At 53.3% G+C, this 22574-nt stretch overlaps 1 protein-coding gene, 1 long non-coding RNA gene and 2 pseudogenes across 2 annotated transcripts; 2 read left to right on the forward strand and 2 right to left on the reverse strand.

Moving 5' to 3' along the window:
- LOC137464036 (zinc finger protein 208-like) overlaps window positions 1–22574 on the reverse strand; it is a 1110012-nt pseudogene that overhangs the window by 5964 nt on the left and 1081474 nt on the right.
- The window catches only part of LOC137464035 (zinc finger protein 850-like), a 1110255-nt pseudogene continuing 1090136 nt past the window's right edge, over window positions 2456–22574 (forward strand).
- LOC137464045 (uncharacterized) lies at window positions 7342–8275 on the reverse strand. Its single transcript, XR_010994053.1, has 3 exons — window positions 7963–8275; window positions 7597–7661; window positions 7342–7487 (listed from the first exon to the last, which is right to left on the reverse strand). It is a non-coding gene; the product is annotated as an uncharacterized lncRNA (long non-coding RNA).
- On the forward strand, window positions 14721–15653 carry LOC137464054 (olfactory receptor 14I1-like). The gene has a single exon (XM_068175372.1). It carries the CDS (start codon window positions 14721–14723, stop codon window positions 15651–15653), a length of 933 nt encoding a protein of 310 aa, XP_068031473.1.

Raw genomic sequence — 22574 nt, forward strand, 5'->3', positions numbered from 1 at the left:
GGGAATGGCCTGGGGTGTCGGGGACAGAGACACCCCCTGGGGAATGGCTTTGGGTGACAGGGACAGACCCTGGGGAATGGCCTGGGGTAAAAGGGACAGGGACAACCCCCCCAAGCCCCTCCCAAGCATCCCCCAGGGCGAGAGGCACAGACTGCCCTCGAGCATCCCCTGGGCACCGGACAAAAAAAAATCTCAGCAGAAATCAAACTTAACTCTGCATAAAATACTTTGATGAATATTTGGTATTCCCACAAGTCACTTGTGATGGAAATGCAAACAAATCCCAAACATGAACAAACCGACAATAGAAGCAATTCTGTGGCAATTCCAAATTTCATTGGTTCCTGCACAGCTCCAGCTCAGCTACTGGCAGGTTCAGATAAAAGAAAAGTGGAAATTCGCCCCAATACAGATTATTAAAAGGAAGGGAAAGCTCAGTCTACCTGTCACAAAGGTGACAGGGACAAAAAGAAAAATGATTCTCACATTCGGCTGTTGTAGATGCAGGCTAACCCAATAGGAAGAATGAAGATATCTAACTCCAGTCCAGAAGGCTGAATGATTTCTTTATTATAATTATGCTATAATACATTAATATACTATATAAAAGAGGATACTATACGTACATGCGACTTTCTCTAACTATGATATCTAACTAACTCACAACTCGTGACCCTCTCTGGAGAGTCCAGACACAGGTGGATCTGATTATCCATTGGCCCAAACAATCCACCATGATCCAACAAAGCATTCACTCCAGATAAACAATTCTCCAAACACATTCCACAAGAGAAAAACAAGGAGCAGAAACAGAAATTATTTTCTCTTTCATTTCTCTCTGTGCACCTTTATAAAAATCCTGAGAGAGAGAAAAATGTGCTTGCCACATTTGGCAAAGCCCCCAGGCCTGTGAATTTGGGACTTATTAGGGAATTTAGATACTTGAGCTGGGCTTCTTGTAGGACTTCGTGCAGCCTTGTGTTCCTCACCTTGTGCTGAATGACCCTTGTCAGTCTTGCTGGTATCATTTGGTCCCTTTCCACCAGCGATTTTAACAAACATTTCTAGGAAGGACAACAAAATATTTTCTTTACACTGGCCACCCACAACAGCCATTTTCCTCATATGTTCTCCCAAAAGTCACACTGAAGAAGCTGCATTGAAGTTTCCAAGAGTTCCTCCAGAAAGAGCCAGAACCTCCTGATAGGAGGGAACCATGCTGTTGTCAAAGGCACTTGGGGTCAGACATCAGTGCCCTGAACTCACTGCACCAAAATAATGTCTCAATCTGGTTAATAAAATTGTTAGAGAGGTGCCTCTGCCCCAATTAAGGTGTTAACAAAACAAATCCAAAGTGGATTTTATTGAACAGTAAATGTGAGGTAGAGAGAGAGATGGAAGAAAGAGAAAAGGGGGGAGAGCAAGGGAGTGACCGGGACAGAGACCTCTCCTGGGGCAGGGCAAGTGTGACATTGTCCCCTGTGTGTGTGGCCTTCCCAGAGTGGGGGTTTTACACCTGAGCCAGTTTGGGAAAGGGGGGTGGTGTTCACCCCCCATCCCGAGCAGGGATTGCCTCACTGTTTCAGGGTGCAATGTAAGATGTAACCCAAAGTATGTTTTCAGTCACCATCTTCATAAACTGTGATAAACAGGTGGGGCAGTGTTCTTTATCTCTTCCATGGCTCAGCCCTGATAACGCCCTCCAGGGGCTATCTTCTGTTAATGGGCCATTGAGTGCCACTGCAGGACTGATAAAATTACATCATCCCATTGTGGGATGCTCCGCCCAGGGGGAGGAACCAAACATTCCTACCTGGATATAATCTCACCCTTGCAACACCAGGACCACCTTGCCTACTGGATTCCCAGAGGACAAGAGCTCCGTAACCACCACTGGACCTTCAGAGGAAGACCAGACCCTTCTACAGGATCACCGCTTTGACAGAATCACGTTCATCACTCCAACAGGACTGCAGACACCATTTCATCCGACAGCTACCACCACCCTGACCAACGGGGTGTCAGGTTAAATCCTGACTCTGTCAATCTAAGCCAGTGTTTCTGTATCATTGCCTTGATCTTAATATTCTTACTAAATTGTAATTCTGGCTTAGACTCTCCCCCTGGTTTGCCTTCAAACCAGTATAAAACTCATTGTGCTCATCCCTTGTTTTTCTCCCAAAACAGAATTTCCTATCTCCAAACCTTCACCAGATGGAGGAGGTAGCTGCGAGGAAGAAGAAGGAGGCCTGGCACCCCCGGGCAGCTGAGGAGGAAGTCAGTGCCCCTTTCCCCGTCTCTCCTGCTCCATCTCCCAGCCCAGCGTGGCTCCCGGCTGCAGGACAACGATGCTGTCGACGCCATCCTGCCAGGGACACACTGGGGGGATTCTCTTCCCCTTCCCTCTGGCATGGAGGCAAATCCCATCCTCTCCTTGTCCTTCCTCCCCCAGGGAAGGAGCTGAGGATGGAAACCAGGGAGGACAAATCCCCGCGGCAGAACCTTGTGGAAGAGGCTGTTTTGAGCAACTCCATGGCGCAGAAATCCAACAGGGAGGAAAAGCCTCGGAGATCCCGCAGGAGGAGGGGCTGCAAACCCAACCCAGGGTGCTCTGAGGAGGAAAGACCCACCCTGTGCCAGGAAGGTGGACAGAGCTTCAGCCAGAGCTCAGAGCTGGTGGTGCATGAGCAGGTTCATGATGGGGAGAAGCCCTACAAGTGCTTGGAGTGTGGGAAGAGCTTCAGGAGGAGTTTCAACCTGATCTGCCACCAGATGATCCACACCGAGGCATGGCCCTACAAGTGTGGGGAGTGTGGGAAGGGCTTCAGCTGCAGCTCTGCCCTCGTCATCCACCAACGCATCCACACGGGGGAGAGGCCCTACGAGTGTCCCGAGTGTCAGAAGAGTTTTCAGACCAGCTCCAGTCTCCTCCGTCACCAGCGGATCCACACCGGGGAGAGGCCCTATGAGTGTGGGGAATGTGGGATGACCTTCAGCCAGAGCTCCAGCCTGATCTGCCACCAGAGGATCCACACCAGGGAACGGCCCTATGAGTGTGGGGAATGTGGGAAGAGCTTCCGCCAGAAGTCCCACTTGATCAGCCACCAGAGGATCCACACTGGAGAAAGGCCATACAAGTGTGGGGAATGTGGCAAGGGCTTCAGCCAGAAGTCCCAACTGATCATCCATCAAATGATCCACACTGGAGAGAGGCCATACGAGTGTCCCGCGTGTGAGAAGAGGTTTCCAACCAGCTCCCAACTCCTCCTGCACCAGCGCATTCACACAGAGGAGAGGCCCTTCCGCTGCCCTGACTGCAGGAAGGGCTTCAAGCACAGCTCCACCCTTGTCAAGCACCGGCACATCCACACCGGGGAGAGGCCCTACACGTGTCCCCAGTGTGGGAAGAGCTTCACCCAGAGCTCTCACTTGACCAGACACCAACGGAGGCACCAGTAAGGAAAGCTCTGTGAGTGCCCGGACTGCAGGAAGAGCTTTGTGCACTGCTCCAGCTTCATCCCCCATGGGAGAACCCATGTTGGGAAGAGCCCTGGTGATCCATGTTCCCTGTGATGCATGCTGGGAAGAGATCTCTTCCTGCCCTTGCCAATGACATGGTGTGGGATCAAAGAACATGAGGGTCTGGCCATGGCCCTGTCATTACATTCACTCCTACCTCAGGTCATTGCCAGGGGCAGCAAAGGGACTCTCTCTCTCTCTCTGTCCCCGAGGAGAAGGGTGTCCTTTCCAGGCAGGAGGAAATACATGGCCAGGAAGAGCCAGTCAGTTGTGATGTAGTCTTCCCTGTAAATAGTTTTTCTTATCCCTTCTGTTATCAGTATTTTTTCTGTTCCTGTTTGTTCCTTGTCTCGTTGCTGTTCACAGTAAATTGTTCTCCTCCCAGCCCGGGATCTTTGCCTTTTGTGCTTTCCATGGGAAGCGGGACGGCAGTGAGCGGCAGCACGGTTTTTAGGGGGAGCAGGAAATTGGGGAATCCCATTCCTGAACCCCGGCCCTTGGAAACCGAGCATCCCAGCTGGTCCCAGCCCTGGTGGCCATGGCAACAGCCTTGGGAGCGGGTCCCTGGCTGGGGCTGTGGGAACCTCTTCACTCTGGTGCCCAGGGACAGGACTGGAGGGAGCAGCTGCAGCTGAGGCGGGGCAGGCTGAGGTTGGATCTCAGGAAAAGGTTTTTGGCCAGAGGCTGCTGGGGCACTGCCCAGGCTCCCCAGGGAAGGGTCACAGCTCCAGGGCTCTCTGAGCTCCAGCAGCGTTTGGACACCGCTGCCAGGCCCAGGCTGGCATTGTTGGGGTGTCCTGTGCAGGGCCAGCAGTTGGACTCGAGGATCCTGATGGGTCCCTCCCAGCTCAGCCAGTTCTGTGGTTCTGGGATCCCATGGCCCTGGGGATGGGACTGCCAATGGTTCCATGGCAACGGGCTCGGGCTCCAGGCCTGAGCTGGTGTCCATGGCAACCACCCCTGGCATGGGGTCTCCATGGAGCTGCCCAGGGACGGACCATAGCAACAGGGGCTGGTGATGGTTGCCATGGAAACTGACCATAGCAACAGGGGCTGGTGATGGTTGCCATGGAAACTGACCATAGCAACAGGGGCAGGTGATGGTTGCCATGGAAACTGACCATAGCAACAGGGGCTGGGGATGGTTGCCATGGAAACAGAGTATGGCAACAGGGGGCTGGTGATGGTTGCCATGGAAACTGACCATAGCAACAGGGGCTGGTGATGGTTGCCATGGAAACTGACCACAGCAACAGGGGTTCCTGGTGATGGTTGCCTGCTAAGGATCAGATTTGTCACAGGCACTCAGAGGGGTTCCATGGGGAATTTCCAAGAGTCTCCAGGCTGTTCAAGAGCTGGAATGTCACAGGCAGAGACAGGGGCTCCATGGAGACCTCCCAGGGGTTTCTGGGGATGGTAAAGAGCCGTGTGGTCAGAGGCAGTCACAGCCATCCCACGGTGACATCCCAGGGGACCTTGGGCTGCAAAGGCACTGATCTGTCACAGGCACTCACGGGGGCTCCACAGTGACATCCCAGGAGTCCCCAGGCTGCCAAAGAGTCGGGATGTCAGAGACACTCACAGGGGTTCCTGTCATGGGCAGAGTGGGAGCTTCAGGCAAAAGCTTTATTTCCTTACTGGAGAAACTCCTGCTGAGTCATGAGGTGGAGAAATGACCCCCAACAGCCACCATAGATCCTGAAACCCCTGCAGCACCCCTAGACTTCTAGAATTCCTTCTAATAGAAGAGACTGGCAGCGGCTGGATCCCATCCCGACCCTGCAGATTGGACAGGTGGAATTGAACCTTAATGCAATTTGTCCCAAAAGATTAATGATGTAATACCAGATAAATCTGTATAAATACAGCTATGATTGATTCTGATCATTATTAGATAAAACGGTCTATTTACAACACAGAATAAAATTTAAAAAATAGTTATTTACTCCTCAATATAGGAGCTATACCAATTATAGACTATTCTGCTCTAGGAAGCAATTTTGACGTCACCAGGGCCTTGCTGGAGTGGTTTGAGCCCACCGCAGGCAGAGCCTCCTGCTCCAGCAGGAACTGCCTTTCCTGTGCCAGGAGCAGGGCAGGTCCCGCTGCAGGAAAAGCCCCAGGCCAGCCCCAGCACAGGGAAGGCCTCGGGCACAAGGGCAGAGTGCCGTGCTGGGAGCTGTGCCAGGGAGAGCCTGAGGCACCAAAGGCGCCTTGGCAGCAGCAGCTGCTTGCAGGGCATGGCCAGAAGCCTCCCTTGGCAAGCCGGCCTGGTGGCCAGCACTGCAGTGTCACTGTTGAGTAAGAAATGTCACTGGCTCATCAGAAGGCTGATTGGCATAATGTGCCATATGTTTGGAACTGCTCCTTTTTATATGCTGCTCCGATCCAGGTAGATAAAATCCCAGTGGCACATATCAGAGGTTTGTTAGGGAAGACAGTGTGGATCAATTCTGCCTCGAGTACAGACAAACCCATTCTTGGGATTGTCTTTGCTCAGGGACCAGGTTGTACATGGTGAATAATGCAGAAATATGGAAGAACACGATGTGTGCCTCAGGGAGATCTGATTGTGGGGTGAGACTCATATGCAAATATCACTGGTTGTTGGATGTTACTGCCACTGTCTTTACATTAAACCACACAGACATGAGACAGAAGGAAATGTGTAAGTGTCGAAGGTTTGAGCAAGTGATATAGAAGGAAATGTGCGTCAAAGGTTTGAGCAAGTGAGATGGAAGGAAATGTGTCTGAGTAAGTGAAAGATGGAAGTTTTTACTTGATGAAGTTTTTACATGATGTTTGTTAGTTATGTTGACGATTCGGAGACAAGGGGTGGAATGTCCTCGGGTGACGTTATGGTGCTTGTATCCCCAATCGTGTGTTCAGTTTATGCTTGATGTTATGTTCTGTGCCTTCAGGACTGGCTCCAAAAAGTGAAGGTTTGTTTTGTCTTGTTATCAGCCAGCTCACCTCCCCTCACAGTTTGTGTTTAGGAGAGGCTAGGGCTTGCTGGCTTGCTTGCTTGCTTGCTGGCTTGCTTGCTTTTGCTTTGCTCTTGCTCCTGCTTTTTGCTTTTGCCCTTGCTTTTGCTTATTAATTAGTTTAGCTAGGCAATCCAATTTTTTCCCTGGACTGTTTTTTTTCTTTCCCTTTCCTGAATACCATTTGAACCTGCTCAGGACTAGGACCTGGGAAACACCAAGACACACTGAAAGCCAGCATTTTGTGACCTGCAGCAGCCACCCCCAGTGCCGGAGACCGAGAACTGGGCAACCACTCCCAGGAGAGACTTTCTGAATTTGTCACCTCTTCAGTGTGGTGAAAGAGTTTTTGTCATCTGGTGTTGTTCATTTTTTTTGTGCTGGGGAGTGCTTTGCCTGCTCAATAAACAGGTTGTTTCCACTACTCTCTGTGGAAATTCTTCCTGAACCAGGTTTGGGAGGGGCGATGGGGGGTTTGCTTTTCTCGGGGCTCCTTCTGAAGGTTTTCTCCCAAATTTGCCCAAAACCAGGACACATTACTACATCAGCAGGCTGTTCTTTGGTGAGATCCAGCAGGGCCCTGTTCAGCCTGTGCTCAGCAAACTGACTGGCCATGAGCCACTGGTGGATGTACCTCACCATGGCAGGCACCTGGAGAAGGCACGGGGAGACTTGGAAAGCTGCCAGAGGGAGGAATGTCCCCAGCTTCCCCAGAGAAGTGCTTCCCTTGCCACCACACTACCATGGCCTCAAAGGCTTCCAGTGAGCAGTAGCCATGGCTTGGGAGGCCAAGCAGTTCCTGGGGGGATCAAACCCTGGCCACAGGCTGCTTACTTGCTTTGGATTGGAAAACCCCTCCCCTACGAGCATATCCAGCAGGGCAGCACAGGTCTTGGTTTTGAAGATGTGCGAATATGCTCTGAGCCCTGTGCCCATGGTGCTGGTCTCTTCCTCCCAAATCCTCTTGATGAATTTGCAAACCAGCTGTAGGAGAAGGGCAGGAAGCCAGGGATGTTCCACGGAATGCTCCAAGCGCGGTGCTCGGCTGAGCAGTGACAGCAGGCTCAGCCCAGCTGGGGATGGCTGCAGGTACCTGCGCTGTTCTGCGGAAGAGGCCATGGGCGGGATCCTGCTCTTGTGTGTGCTGCACGGCTGCACCTGGCAAAGAGCGAGCGCAGCCTGAGCTGAGGGGCTGCGGGAGAGGCAGGAGAACACAGCCCAGCCCTGCGCTCCCCAGGCAGGGACAGCCCTGGAATGCCCCAGGGGATGGAGCATGGCTGTGGGGTGTCTGCCTGGCCCCTATTCCGTCCTGTCCATGGGCAAGTGCCCAGGGGATGGGATGGGATGGGATGGGATGGGATGGGATGGGATGGGATGGGATGGGATGCCATGGGATGCCATGGGATGCCATGGGATGGGATGTGGCCAAGCAGCCCAGCAGCCCAGCTCTGCCACTCACCCTCCTGCTGCGGCTTGAACTGCACCACCTCTTCAGTCTCCTGTGCTGGGCCAGCTCCAGGGCCTTCTTCCTCTTCCTCCACCCAGGCCAGCTTGGGCACTCTCGTGGGTCTCTGCTCCATGTCAGTGACTGGATTTGTGGCTACTTGCAGGAGAGATGCCTCAGAAAAGCTCCGAGTCAGCAAGGCCTGCAGTCGTGCCTGGAAGGCACCTTCAAGAGAGAAGCCTCAGGAAGGCTACAGGACAGCAAGTCCTGCACTCTGGTCTCAAGGGCTCCTGCCACAAGGACAGGAGACTCCTGTCGAGGATTGTGGTCTGGCCTCGAGGGCACCGGTGGCAGGGATGGGAGATGCCTCTGGGGCACCAAGTCCCACAATCTGCCCTCGAGGACACCTGCAGAAGAGAAGCCTCGGGAAGGCCACAGGTCACCAAGTCCTATGGTCTGGCCTCGAGGTCAGCTGCAGGAATAACGCCTCGGAAAAGCTCCGGGTCAGACACGAATGAGTGCGCTGTGTGGGGGCTCCTCACGGCACCGCTCTGTTCCGTCCTGTCCCGTCGCGTGCTCCGAGCACTGTGGCGTGGCCTTGTCACCGCCAGCTCCTATGTCACCCCGTGTCACAAAGGGCCCTTGGACACGCTGTCCCGTTCCATGCCACGGTGACCGTGCTGCCCCGTGTCACAAAGGGCCCCTGCACACACTGCCCCCTGCTCTGGGGCCGCCCCCAGCCCACCCAAAGTGGCTCAGGTTGGAAGGAATCCCTCACCCCAAGTGTCTAAGACAGCCCAACAGGATCTTTAGGAACAGCTCAAACCATCAGCAAACGCTGCCCTGCTCTGCGGGCTCAGAGCAGCAGAAGGAGCCCCCAGGGCTGCCAACGCAGCCGCACTGGGAAGGGCACGGGGCCTTCACAGAAGCTGGCACAGCTTCCTTGGGACACGTCCCGGCTGGTGGCCATCCTAACCCGGCGGGTGTGACACAGACAAGGAACGTGTGGGCCAGGGCAGGAATGCTGCTCTGACCCCTGGAGCCCGGGGAGCGCTGACATCAGCAGGTGTGGCAGAGTCCCTGCCCAAGCAGACCTGCCACCCCCCGAGCCCTGGCAGCGCTGGTGCCCATCGTGCCCATGACTCAAAAAGCACGAGGGAACCATTTAGCAGATTTAGATGCTGAGAATTCAGCTGAATCAGGGACAGAAAAACTAATGACAGCATTAACCCCTATGAGAGAAATGAAAGAAGTCCCCGTATTCAGTGAGACAGAAGAGAAAGAATTCCTCAAAAGAGGAGTCAAGAAAGATAACAAAGGGAAGTGGAGATTAGCAGATGGGAGGCAAATGTTGAATAAATCCCTTGCCAGGAAAATGCTTGAAGGCAAACATGGAACAACACACTGGGGTACACAAGCGCTAAGTGATCAATTTCTAAGGGACTGGGCCTGCATAGGAATTTTTGGGATAGCTAAGCAGGTATCTGAAAGGTGTGTGATATGCCAACAAGTAAATAAGAAGGTCATGAGGAAAACACCAGGGGAGGGTGAGAACTAGCCTTACAGCCCTTTCAAAACATCCAAGTAGACTTTACCGAGCTTCCCCAGGTACAACGGTGGAAGTTTTTACTAGTGATAGTAGGTAACCTGACTCCTTGGGTAGAGGCGGTACCCACGGTTAAAGCCAATGCCAATGTTGTGAGTAAAACACTTCTAGAATCAATCATTCCCCGATATGGGATGGTGAACAGCATTGATTCAGACCAAGTGTAAGAGGCCGTCTGAAGCCCCCACTTTTGCCTACCTATTGCCACGAGGAGAAACCCCTTCCCCCACTGCAGTACCGGCTTGGAGAGAGCGGCAGTGCAGGTGCAGTTGCTGCACCGTTACGTTAGCTGTTCTGAACAAGGCCTGGCAAGGACTTGGCAAGGACTTGGCAAGGAATCGGCAAGGACCTGGCATGAACACAGCAAGGAACGGCCTACTGCATATTTGCCCACTCTCCTCCTGAAGCCGAATGAACTTTTGGGGTGACTCTAGTGGTCTCTCACTGAAGACCTCTCATCTGCCCCGTTACCACTGTGACAGACGGACAGAGATGGAAAACCCTCCTCCCAAGGACTGAGACTGAGACCCCTCCCACAGGGAGTGGGGAAACCACTAATGACAAGACCTGTTCTTCTTCAGTAATTCCAATGCACTTATTCTTCATTGTGTTCGTCCTGCTTTGGTGGTTTCAGTGGACTCAGCTGTTCCCCCGCAGCAATTACAATAGACTCTCATTGTCCTGCATGTTCCCCCCTTTTTACCTCCAAGGAGTATAAGTGAACCCCTGAGTTAAACAGAACTTCAAAGACTTCCCTGACACAACCAGACGGATCCCCATCGTCCGGACCAGTGAGGATCTCGCCTGTGTTGGTAGCTATTCCCATCCCCCTCTTTTCTCTTTCTCTCTATCCTTTCCTCTCCTTTCTGATCCCCACTATCGCATTTACTGTTTTGGCCACTAATAAAGGTGCATTTGTTGTGATTAACTGATAGTCCCTTGTTGTTTGCCTTTTTGCACTTTTGGGATCGGTGAAAAGAACCATCACGACACCCCGCACAAGCAGATCATGGCACCAAGGAACTCATTTCACCTCTAAAATATTGCAAAAAGTTGTTCAAACCCTGGGAGTAAATGGGAATTACACACTCCAAGGCATCCACAGAGTTCTGGTCACATTGAGAGGATGAATAAAACTCTTAAAAGAGCTCTAGATAAGCTGATGATTGAAACCCAGATGTCATGGATAAAATGTCTCCCTTTGTCCTTATTAAGACTTAGAACTCAACCCCAGTCAGATCTGGGGGTATCACGCTATGAAATTACGTTTAGGTTACCCTTTTTGACCTCACCCCAGAGGGTTGCCATCTATGAGGAAGGGGAAGCCAATACCAAGAAATATGTCTATAGCAGAAACCTTAGAAGGGCTAAGACATAAAGGGGCAATTCCTCAAACAGCCACCCTGGATTTCAGAATCCATAATATTAATCCCGGGGATTGGGTGATGATCAAGTCATGGAGAGATCAGCCTTTAACTCCTGAGTGGGAAGGTCCCTTTCAAGTCTGCTCACCACCAAATCGGCCGTGTGAACTGCAGAGTGGGGATGGACTCATGCCCACAGATGGACTCATGCCAACAGAGTTAAAGGCCCAGTAGAAGAACCCAAAGAGTGGACTATAACATCCAGGCCAGGGGAAACAAGACTGACTCTCAGGCAGAGACTGAAAGACAACCAGAAAAACACCAAGACACCCAAAGTCAAGCTTCCACCAACCAGTTTGAGAACTGTCTTCCTGTTTTAATGGGTGAGAATTACCAGCACCTGTTGAGGGGAAGTACACAAGGGACCGTAAGAGGTAATGGGACAGCTTCTTTAAGAAAATAAGACAAAGGAAGGAGGGCACGACCCCTTTGTTTGCTACCAAGAAGATGGCAATAGCCCTGCTGTGGGTAGCAACCCCGTAGTTATGGTAAGGTAGGGACAAAAGGCCATATCGGACCACTGTCATTCCCCAACTGTCTTTGAATACAACAGGGACTGGAGGGCGAGACCGAGCTGGCCTCTGGACCCCTAAGATACACTGACTATGGGTAACAACCACACAGGCATGATAGATGGGAGTCAAAGCCATCCTGGACCTCTGTTAGGCCCTTTTGTCCATTCCAAATAAGTGTGTCTAAGGAAAACCTGAGATTTTTCTCCTGTTCCCACTGTCCTTGCCCACATCAACAGATGCTAGTATGACTCATTCAAGAGAGAGAGAATTTTTTAATTAAATGTTCAAGAAAAATGACATATAGAAAAATAAAATGGGGGTTTGTTATAGATGGGTAATCCTATGGTTGACTCTCACAGTTAAGGGGTGAATATTAAGTATATGTTAAGAGAAGTTGTGTAGGTGTATAGTTATCTTTCCCTTCCCCCTTGCATTGTTATCACGGGATGCCCTCAGTAGTCAGGGCATTTGGGAGGGTCGGCTTGTTACTATGGCAGCGCCTGAGCTCAAATGAAGCTGTAAGAAAGTGATCTCCACCACTGGACAGCGAAGGAGGAGTGGATTGACATGATTTTGGGAGGGGCTGGAGGTATTAAAGACAGAACATCCATTTTGTAGATGAGCACATGGTGACTGAATCCTTTGCTCCTGGTGCTGTATTCTTTACTTTATTCACTCTTCTGTTGTATTTTGATAAGGTCTTAATAAAACCATATACATTTTTGAAAGTGAAAATTGTTTCTCACATGGGGTTGGGGAATGTGGGGTAAGGTTGTCCACACTGGGTCAGACCTCAAGGTGAAACTTCTCTGACCTGGCCAGACCTCCTTAGGAGGGGCCCTACATCAATATCAATCATAGAATGCAGCAATCAGCTCTTCTCAAAAGAGAACAGCAATAAAAGACACTCTTTAAAATAGGAATACATATTTCTTAGAAGCTCTTTCAAATATTTTTCAATAACTGTAAAAGGAAAACTTCTTAATAAACTACATTAGAGCACAGGGGAATCAAGGCAGAGCCATGGCTTCTCAGGATTTACTTGATCCTAATGAGCATCGTGGCGCATTTGGAGCTGAGCCCTGGAACCTCAGGGCACAAGAGGAGATTGCACAAACCTTTCCAGGAGTCAAAGTCAGAAGAAAACCCCGAACTGTCTCAAGGCATTAATGGGTGCCACTGAGGTCCATCCCCAATGCAGGCTCCTCATGGACTCCTTGGAGGAGAGAATTAGAGGCCAGGATGGCACAAAAACCTCTCAGAGACTCAGTGTGGAAAGGACAATCCAAAGTAACTTAAATTCTTTGAGTATCTCAAAGCATCAATGAGCCCCACTGAGTGTCAGTACAAAGCTCTCAAGGGACTCGTTAAAGCAGATAATTGGGGCCATGATTGCACAAACCTCTCACAGAGTCTGGATCAAAAGGGAAACACCAAGTACCTTAAAAGAACTGAAGCACCTTGAAGCATTAATGAGCCCCACTGAGTGTTGTTCCTGACAAAGCCTCTCCAGGGACTAATTACAGCAGATAATTGGAGGCCAGGATTGCACAAAGCTCTCAGAGAGTCCAAGGCAAAAGCCAAAGCCAAAGTGCTTTGAAAAACCTGCAGTCCCTGGGAGCATGAAGGAGCCCCCAGGGCCATTCCTGAGCAAGGCTCCCCAGGGACTCCTTCCAGCAGATCCTTGAGGCCACTGGGATGTGGGCTAGGGGGGGATGCTGAGGGCAGGACAAGGGGCTGACAGTGCCCAGCCTGGCTGGGGCTGTGCCAGGAGGCCCCAGTGCCTCAGGACAAGGTGTCTCCTGACAGCCCTTGGTGGCACAGAGCCTGCTGTGCCCCAGGGCACCAGGACTTGGCTTCTCTTGGTCCCCACCTGTCATCAGTGCCTCCAGTTCTCTGCTCTGCCTGGGGCCTGGGGACACTTTCTCAGTCGTGTCCCTCAGTGGGACCCATTAAAAGTCAAAGAAACTTTGGAGTTGGATTCTGACTTGGAGATCTGGAGAGGTTTCTGCAGCTCCCTCTCAGGGCCTGATGTTCAGGGCCTGAGCACAAAGCCCCAGAGGGTCATTAAAGTCCTTGTGCTGTGTCTGTGCTGCTGAGCTGGGCCGGACTCCTGGCACAGAGGGTGATCCTGGTAACCAAGGAGAGCTTCAAAAGCACATTTCTCTGGATGAGCAGCTCTTCTCCCAGCCCAGCAGGGCTGGGGCACTGCCTGCAGCCAGCCCGGGCACAGCACAGAGGCACAGAGAGCTTCCATCAGTCAGGGCTGGGAAGGTGCTGAGAAGTGCCTGGGGCAGAATCACTGGCAGCCCTTGGCACAGGAACCTCTGGCTGCAGGACAATGCAGCTGCAGCTCCTGGAGTGATCTCCTACAGCTGGATCATCCCAATGCCCACAGACCCTGTGAGTACATTCTCTGATCATCTCTTGTGCAGAGCAGCCAGGGGTGCCCAGGGCTGTCCTGCAGAGCAGGGTCCTGCAGCCCAGGGCGCTGTGCTGGGCCAGGGACTCTGCTGCCTGCCAGGGACAGCTCTCAGCCGGCCCAGGGAGCTGCTCCCAGCGCTGGGGGACAAGATGTGGGTGGAAGGAGACAGTAGGTAAGGCTTGGAAATGTTCTCCTTGTGTGGTGAGGATGCTGCATTGGTCAGGACTGCTCCCAGCATGGGCTTTAACTCCAGAACATTTCCAAGCAGATTATACAGGGAGCACAGTAAGTCATGGGCTACAAAAAAGGGAAAATCCTGTTTTTTAATCTACTGCTCTAGGTTGCTTGGATGGGACACTGCACATAGATATTCATGTCCCAGTTCCGGTTGAGAAAAATAAAGAAGTTTTCTCTCAGATATGATTAAAGCAGGAGTGACAAAAATGAGCAGAGGGCCCCTTAGAGGCAGCATCAGTGTCACTTTTCCAGCCTCCTCAGGGTTGCTCTGACGTTGCCATCACAGCCTGCAGAGCCAGAGCTGCCCCTGGGCTGTGCCTGAGCTGGGAGGGGTCTGCAGGGCAGAGCTGAGCCCCCAGAACTGGGCTGGGCTCTGTCAGCACTGGCAGGGCCCAGCCCTGGGCACAGGGAAGCAGCTGCTGGCAGGGACAGCTCCAGGCAGCAGAACCCTGGGCAGGCACTGGGACAAAGTGCCCCAAAGCTGTGCTAGGATATTTAAAGTCCTCTCCAAACCCAGCTATTCCATGATTACTGTTCTTACAGATCCCCATGTGCAGCCACAGCCAATGTCCAACAGCAGCTCCATCAGCCACTTCCTCCTGCTGGCACTGGCAGACACGCGGCAGCTGCAGCTCCTGCACTTCTGCCTCTTCCTGGGCATCTCCCTGGCTGCCCTCCTGGGCAACGGCCTCATCATCAGCGCCGTAGCCTGCGGCCACCACCTGCACACGCCCATGTTCTTCTTCCTGCTCAACCTGGCCCTCAGCGACCTGGGCTCCATCTGCACCACTGTCCCCAAAGCCATGCACAATTCCCTCTGGGACACCAGCACCATCTCCTACACAGGATGTGCTGCACAGCTCTTTTTCTTTCTGTTCTTCATCTCAGCAGAGCTTTCCCTGCTGACCATCATGTGCTACGACCGCTACGTGTCCATCTGCAAACCCCTGCACTACGGGACCCTCCTGGGCAGCAGAGCTTGTGCCCACATGGCAGCAGCTGCCTGGGCCAGTGCCTTTCTCTATTCACTGCTGCACACGGCCAATACATTTTCCCTGCCCCTGTGCCATGGCAATGCCCTGGGCCAGTTCTTCTGTGAAATCCCACACATCCTCAAACTCTCCTGCTCCAAATCCCACCTCAGGGAACTTGGGCTCATTGCTGTTAGTGCCTGTTTGGCATTTGGCTGTTTTGTGTTCATTGTTTTCTCCTATGTGCAGATCTTCAGGGCCGTGCTGAGGATCCCCTCTGAGCAGGGACGGCACAAAGCCTTTTCCACCTGCCTCCCTCACTTGGCCGTGATCTCTCTGTTCCTCAGCACAGGCATATTTGCTCACATGAAGCCCCCCTCCATGTCCTCCCCATCCCTGGATCTGGCCCTGTCAGTTCTGTACTCGGTGGTGCCTCCAGCCCTGAACCCCCTCATCTACAGCCTGAGGAACCAGGAGCTCAAGGCTGCAGTGAAGAGACTGGTGACTGGATGCTTTCAGGAACATTAAACTGCTGGCCAGTTTATGCAAATCACTTGAAATAAAAGTCATCTTTGATACTTTTTGTTGGTTTGGTTGTAATTTTTTTTTTGCTTTCCTTTACTTTTTTTGCAATATTGACCACAAAGAAATGTCATTGTTTATGCCATTTCTCCTTTTTTTTCCCTCCACATTCCCTCTGGCCACAGAAAGTTTCAATGAGGGGCTGCACTCACGGTGGCTTTAAAGGAACTAAAGGATGTCTCAGCAAAGTTTTCTGCAGAGATGCCCTTTTGTTGCCTTCTCTGGAGCTGCAGCAGCAATGTCTGTGTGCAGAGCTGGGGGCAGATCAGTGCTGGCACAGCAGCTGTGCCCAGCAGCAGCAGCACTTGGTGTTGCCAGTGCTGCTCCCGTGGCCCTGCCCCGCTGCCCTGGTGGCCCTGGTGTTGCTGCAGGGCCTGAGTGCTCTCGGGGCCAGGCACAGTCCTGGGGGTGGCAGTGCCGGGGCTGCAGCAGGGACAGCCCATGGGCACTGCTGGGGCAGCGCTGACGCCTCAGGCCAGGGCCTGGGGGCTCCAGGCTTCTTGCCCAGGCTCTCTCAAGAACACGGCCAGGCCAATGCTCAGCACAGAAAACCCCCGTGAGCAGCCCCAGGCTGGCCGTGGGCAGGCTGGGGGCAAACAGCATGGCTGGTGCTCTGCAAGGGCCCTGGGGGAGACGGGAAGGAGCAGCAGAGCAGGGGCTGATCCATCCCCAGTGCGCTGGACAGCCCAGGGCAGCGTCCCAGAGCGTCCTGATGGAGCTGCCAACAACATCCCCCCTCTGCAGCCCTGGCCTCTCCCCCAGCTCACACAGGTGCCGCATCCTTGCAGGCACAGCCACGGCAGCGCTGGCTCAGGAGCCCCTGTTTGCATTGCACACAGCAGGCGGGAGCACCCCCATGCTGCTGCTGTGGGGACATGAACCTGAGGGAGCACAAATGCCATCAGTCCCTGGGGCCAGGAAGGGCTGGGGGACGCCAGGGAAACCACTCAGCTTTGTCCTGGCCTCTGCAGCCAGCCAGAAATTTTGTTCCCATCAGCTGGGAGTTTCCTGTCCCACTGCAGACGCTGCTGCTCAGAGACAGGGCTGCCTGGCAGCCACCCCCAAACTGCACTGAGCGTTTCCTTGGCTTCACCTTTGCTTTTTTTAAATCTTCTTGCTACTATTTCTTCCCATTGCCCAGCCCTGTTCCCTCCCCTGCACACAGCCCATCCCTGTTTGCCCTTTCCTCTCTGGCCCCGCTCCCCATTCCAGTTCCTGACTTGGCACCATGGGATCGTCCCTTGGGGAGCAGGATCATCCCACAAGTGCTGCAGGAATTGTCTGCAGGCTCCTGCAGTGCCTCGTGCTGCTCCCTTGCCAGAGGCAGCCCAGGCCAGGGGGGCACATCTGGGCTGCTGTGTCTGGCTGTGGGGCTCCCTGTTCTGGGCAGTGAGGAGGGGCTGCAGAGGCTCTGCAGGACTGACAGGATGGGCTTTGGGGCTGTGAGGAGAAGCTGAGGGACCTGGGCTGCTGGAGCTTCTGAAGAGGAGGCCCAGGGCTCCTTCTGCAACTGCTCCAAGGGTGGTTTCACAGAATCCCAGAATCAGCAAGGCTGGAAAAGACCTTGGAGACCATCAAGTCCAGCCTGTGCCCTGACACCGCCTTCTCTCCCCTGAGCCTCCTCTTCTCCAGGATCAACAACCCCAGCTCCCTCAGCTGCTCCTCACAGGACTTGTGCTCCAGACCCCTCACCAGCCTTGTTGCCCTTCTCTGGACATGCTCCAGCCCCTCCATGTCCTTCCTAAATTGGGGGGCCCAGAACTGGACACAGCACTCGAGGTGCTGCCCAACCACTGCTAAGCACAGGGGAAGAATCACTGCCCTGGTCCTGCTGGCCACACCATTCCTGATCCAGGCCAGGAGCCATTGGCCTTCTTGGCCACCTGGGCACACTGCTGGCTCATGTCCAGCCTGCTGTCCATCAGTCCCTGCAGGTCCCTTTCTGCCTGGCTGCTGTCCACCCACTCTGTCCCCAGCCTGTAGCGCTGCAGGGGTTGTTGTGGCCAAAGTGCAGGATCCGGCACTTGGACTTGTTAAACCTCACCTTGTTGGATTTGGTTCCTGGACACAGCCTGTCCAGGTCCCTGTGCAGAGCCCTCCTGCCTTCCAGCAGATCCACACCCCCAGACAACTTGGTGTCACCACGGTTCCATGAGGCTCCAGAGTGTCCCAATGGTGTCCATGATTTCATGGGGCCTCCCAGTGTCACAATGTCCCTCTGGTGTCACAAAGTCCCTTGGATCCTTGGGCCCTGCAGTGTCACAATGGCACCGTGGTGCCCCAGGGCCCTGCAGTGTCACAATGGATCCTTGGTTCCATGAGGTCTGGCAGGGCAGCAATGCTCTCCTTGGTTCCCGCTGTCTCCCACACCTCCCACTGTCAGGCTATAGAAGGACACCTGGCCGATGAAGGGAAGTGGGAGTGGGTACCTACTCGAGGAGGTAATAATAAAAATCCCTCCCAACCCCCTCTCCCAAGCCAAGTGCCCCTTACAGATTCGGTATGATCCCCTGGATCTGGAGAGTCAGCCAGATGGTTTAGAAGAAAATTATCTGCCCAGTGAGCCTCCCAGTTATGATTCATCTGTGAGACAGATCAGCACCTCTAACATCAAAAAGGACAGAAGGGTAATCGTGGTGGGTGACTCCCTCCTGAGGGGAACAGAGGGCCCCATATGTCGACCAGACCCACTCCACAGAGAGGTCTGCTGCCTCCCTGGGGCCCGGGTACGGGATATCACTGACACACTGCCTGGGCTGATTCAGCCCTCTGAACGAAATACAGGTCCAGACTCTCTTCTCCAGCAGTGTCACGTTGCTCCTTGTCACCCTGCCTTGGGTGCCACCCACCCACCCATCGGTGTGTACCCCAGGTTTTTCTCTCCCTGCTGCCATTAGCTCTGGGAGCTGCTGCTGCCCCTGGGAGCTGGGCATCCTCAGGGTGAGCTGGTGTCTCTGGGCATCATCCTGGTGCTGGCCCCGGGCTCACTCCTCCGGCTGCCCCCTGAGGCAACTGAAGGAGAAAAGCTGGTGCAGAGCCCGCCGGGCTGTCTTGGCCATGGAGCGCCATCGCCGTGGGGCCGGGGGCTGCGGGACGGCTGCGCTGCCAGCGGGGCAGGCAGGAACGCTGCGTGCCAGGGGCTGGGCAGGCACCGGGCAAGCTCCTGCTGGCAGCTCATCTCCACAGGGCTTTTCCTGGGGAGGGGCAGGCTGGGCACGGCCAGCCTCCATGCCGGCTTTTTCGGCCTCGTCCGCAGGGTCAGCAGGCAAGGCACAACCCACAGACATATTTGGGTTTTCGAGTGAGGCCGTGGGGAGGGGCTCACTGTGCAGCTCGATGCAGGGATCGCTGTCCATGGGAGAAGCTGGTGGTTCTGCTTCCTCCTCTTGCAGTGGGAGAGACAACGGGCTCTCTGGCTCGATGTCACTCCCTCCTGCCACTGCTCTGTCTCGGAGCTCTCCTTCCTCCCACATTTCCAGGAGCTCGTCTAGAAAGGCGCAGGATGGTGAGTCACCAGAGACAGGGCACAGGCCTGCCAACAGGTCAGGATGTGCAATCCCTGAGTTGTTTTCTGTCTCTCCTGTGGAGTCCTTGAGGAGAGCATCGCATGACAGCGAGTTGTCCCAGACAGGGCACAGCTCAGCCAGCAACTGGTCAAGAGACACAAGTTCTGAGGAGGTTTGTGTCTCTCCTGTGGCATCATCGATCACACTGCAAGTGCTGAGTGGGACCCAGGGGCCTGCAGCTGGCTCCAGGGTGAGGCTTGATTGCATCCTTGAGGATGCACTTGGACCTCATGGGGCTTTCTGCAACATCCAAGGAGGAGAAGATGGCTCTAAACATCTCTTCATGGACTTTGTCTTCCATGTCCTCCAGCTCCTCCCTCTTTTTCCGCAGATGCTGCATCAAAGCCTCCTCATCCTCTGGGCACAGCCGCTTGAGCCGCACAGTTTCCTCGGCTGGCTGACAAATTCCCTCTGCCTCTTGGCGGGCACTTAACCACTTGGGGGTTCTCAAGGTGGACTTGACGGACCTGTTCTCACGCAGGTATGGGCCCAGGCCTCTCAACAGGTCACTGCAGGTGTTGGCCCCATGCCCTTCCTGCACCTTGACAAGCTCCTCTATCTCAGAGCACCCCAGGTGCTTCCAAGCCGGCTGGGTCCCAGTGCGGATCTGCAGGCCATGTGTGGGTTGCACGGGTGGCAGGTGATGGCCCTGCCTTGCTGCTGAGCCACACCAGAGCCCTTCTGTTCTCCTTGCCAGGGAAGGCGTTTCCCAGGCCCCACCAGCAGCCAGAGTGCCCCTTGGTGAAGGTGGTACCATCTCTGGCTGGCCTCTGGCCACGGGGCCCACAGCACGTGCTGTGCCTCCGGGAGAAAACCCAGGGGCTGCTCCTGCTGCTGGTGCTGGCAGATGGGGCAGCTTGACCCTCACAGAGGCTGCTCTTTGCATTTCAGGGCTGAGCTGGCAGGGAGGTACCAGTGGCAGCTGAGGGCCATGGAGAGACAGCAAGTCCGACACGGACAGTCTCTGTGGCCCTGTGACACTGCTGTGAGGCGTGTTGTTCGTCCAGGTGACCTGAGGTGCCGCCTGTGGCTGCCTGTGGGTCACCTGTGGGAAGCAGGAGGAGGCACGGGATGGAGGTGGCTGTGTGGGCACAGTGTCCCCCATGTGCCAGCATGCCCAGGCCTGGCCCCAGGGCAGGTGCTGGCCACAGCAGCCAGGCTGGGCCGGGTTCCCAGCTGGGCTCGCTGCCTCTGGGGCATTGCTGTGCCTGGCCCATCCCAGCACTGTCCCCTCCACAGAGCATGGCCTGGTGCCCGGCCTGGCTGTCTCTGCCCCAGGGCTGTCCCTCTGGAAGCTGTGCCTCCATCCCTGTCCCTCACCTTTTGCTGCATGGATCTGAGTGGCTGCCCCTCACGGGGCTGGCCGTGGGCATTCTCCTCCTCCTCCTTCAGCATTGTGGTAGTGCTCTGGTGAACACTGGCCACAATCACCCAGGGGAGCTGCTGCCTCCAGAGAAGCTGCTGCCTCCTCAGAGAGCTGCTCTCCTGGCAGTGGCCACTGCAGGGACTGGCAGCCCCGAGGGTCAGGACATGCACCCGTGTCACAATGGCCTCTGGGCACGATGCCACCGTGGGTCACAAAGGCCTGGTGGACATGGCCACCGTTCCTCCCAGAGACCTCTTGTCCCACCTTTATTCCTCCCCTAAGCATCCCCGAGGAATTCCTTTGTCAAAGTGCCAAAGTGCTTTTCCCACCTAGTCCACCCTGGGTCCCAGCCCTCAGTCCCAACCTCCTGGTGAAAGATCATCAGGACGGCAAAAACTCCATTTAAAATTACTCTGATGGCTACTGTGAAAGACTATAAAAAGTGTGGTTTTTAAAAAATATTAATAACAATGTAGGGCCAAGGAAAATGTCCATTCTCTATTGCAGGGATTGGGGGCTGGGTGGGGAGGGAGGGATTCTGGTCAGGAATATGCCAGGGGCATCCTGGTTGTCTGTGCCAGCCACAGTGTGGGCAGCAGGACCGGGCTCTGATTGTCCCTCTCTGCTGGGCACTGGGGAGGCCACACCTCATATCCTGTGCCCAGCTCTGAGTCCCTTTACCCTGTGGCTACATTTAATACAAATTACCAACTCCTTGAACGGTAATTCAGTTATCTCTTGCGTCTTTGTCAAAAAGATGTGGCGAATTGCAGATTAGAATTGCAGATTAGAGGTCTAATAATACCCTCTAATTAATACCCTTAATTAACTTAAGGGTACAGTTAATTGATAAGTTTTCTAATTTATGGTTCAGAAATACTGCAATTATATTGCATTTCATGTACTGAGTTCATTGTATGTGGTTTACATGTTGGATGGATATAATTTGGTTTATCTTCTGACAGGATATACAGGATGAATATAAACAGTAAGCAGAATAAAGCCAAAACAAACAAAACTACAACATTAAATTCAAAATTCCAGTTGCTCTGTGTGGCCATCCAAAAATAGTTTCCCACCAGCAATGTTCTCTATCTTTCTTCCCTCTTTCCAGGACATGGTGTATATTCTCTGCCTGACGATGGGTGGTAATGCGGGTTCCTTGTCTGGTGTGCTGTTGTCCATTTCAGCATGGACTCAGACCATTGCAACAGTTTCTTGCCAATGCCAGATTCACTCCAGCAGTGACAGGCAATGAAACTTGACACGGTGTGCAGTTGGACTGTAGCAATTGGTGAGTTGTGAGGGAGCTGAATTGTTAAAGCTGCAGCCCATCATTTTGCTAAAACTACAGATACAGCTATTAGAGCGATCAGATGTCTCTCAGGTGGTGTTTTCTGTAAACATAGAATCACACAGAGTTCTCATACAGATACATCCATTTCCAACATATGCAAGCACAGTTGCTGGTGTTTCAACCCAATATTGACATTTTCTTAAAGGTCAAGGCAAATGTCTGAGTTGTCAATAGTATTATTTTCACAAAGAAATCCTTGCTGTTCCTGTCCAGTCAGGCATCAACATCCACAGCTGGGCTTGTGCTCCCATTTGGGGCTCACACTTGTATGTTCTAACAGACAGAGGACAGTTCCATTGGGATTTAATCAGCACTATAACTGGGTATAAGGCATAGAGTATTGTTAAAAGAAAAGCTGTGGCTTTACCCTCAATGGGATAATAAGTGTCATTAACAAGATGTCACCAAGATTGGAAACCCCTTGAAAGAGACTGTCATAATCCCAAATTACCTTTAGTTTATCAGTGGTCAAGGTGCCGTTACTGCCTTCCCTTTTAATTGTTATTACAGCAGATTGCAACCACATCTGTGGAAGACATGTGGTGCATGGCGCAGAATTGAACTAAAGTTATATTTAT

The sequence above is a fragment of the Anomalospiza imberbis genome, chromosome 35 (assembly GCF_031753505.1).
Source record: "Anomalospiza imberbis isolate Cuckoo-Finch-1a 21T00152 chromosome 35, ASM3175350v1, whole genome shotgun sequence".
Taxonomy (NCBI): Eukaryota; Metazoa; Chordata; class Aves; order Passeriformes; family Viduidae; genus Anomalospiza; species Anomalospiza imberbis.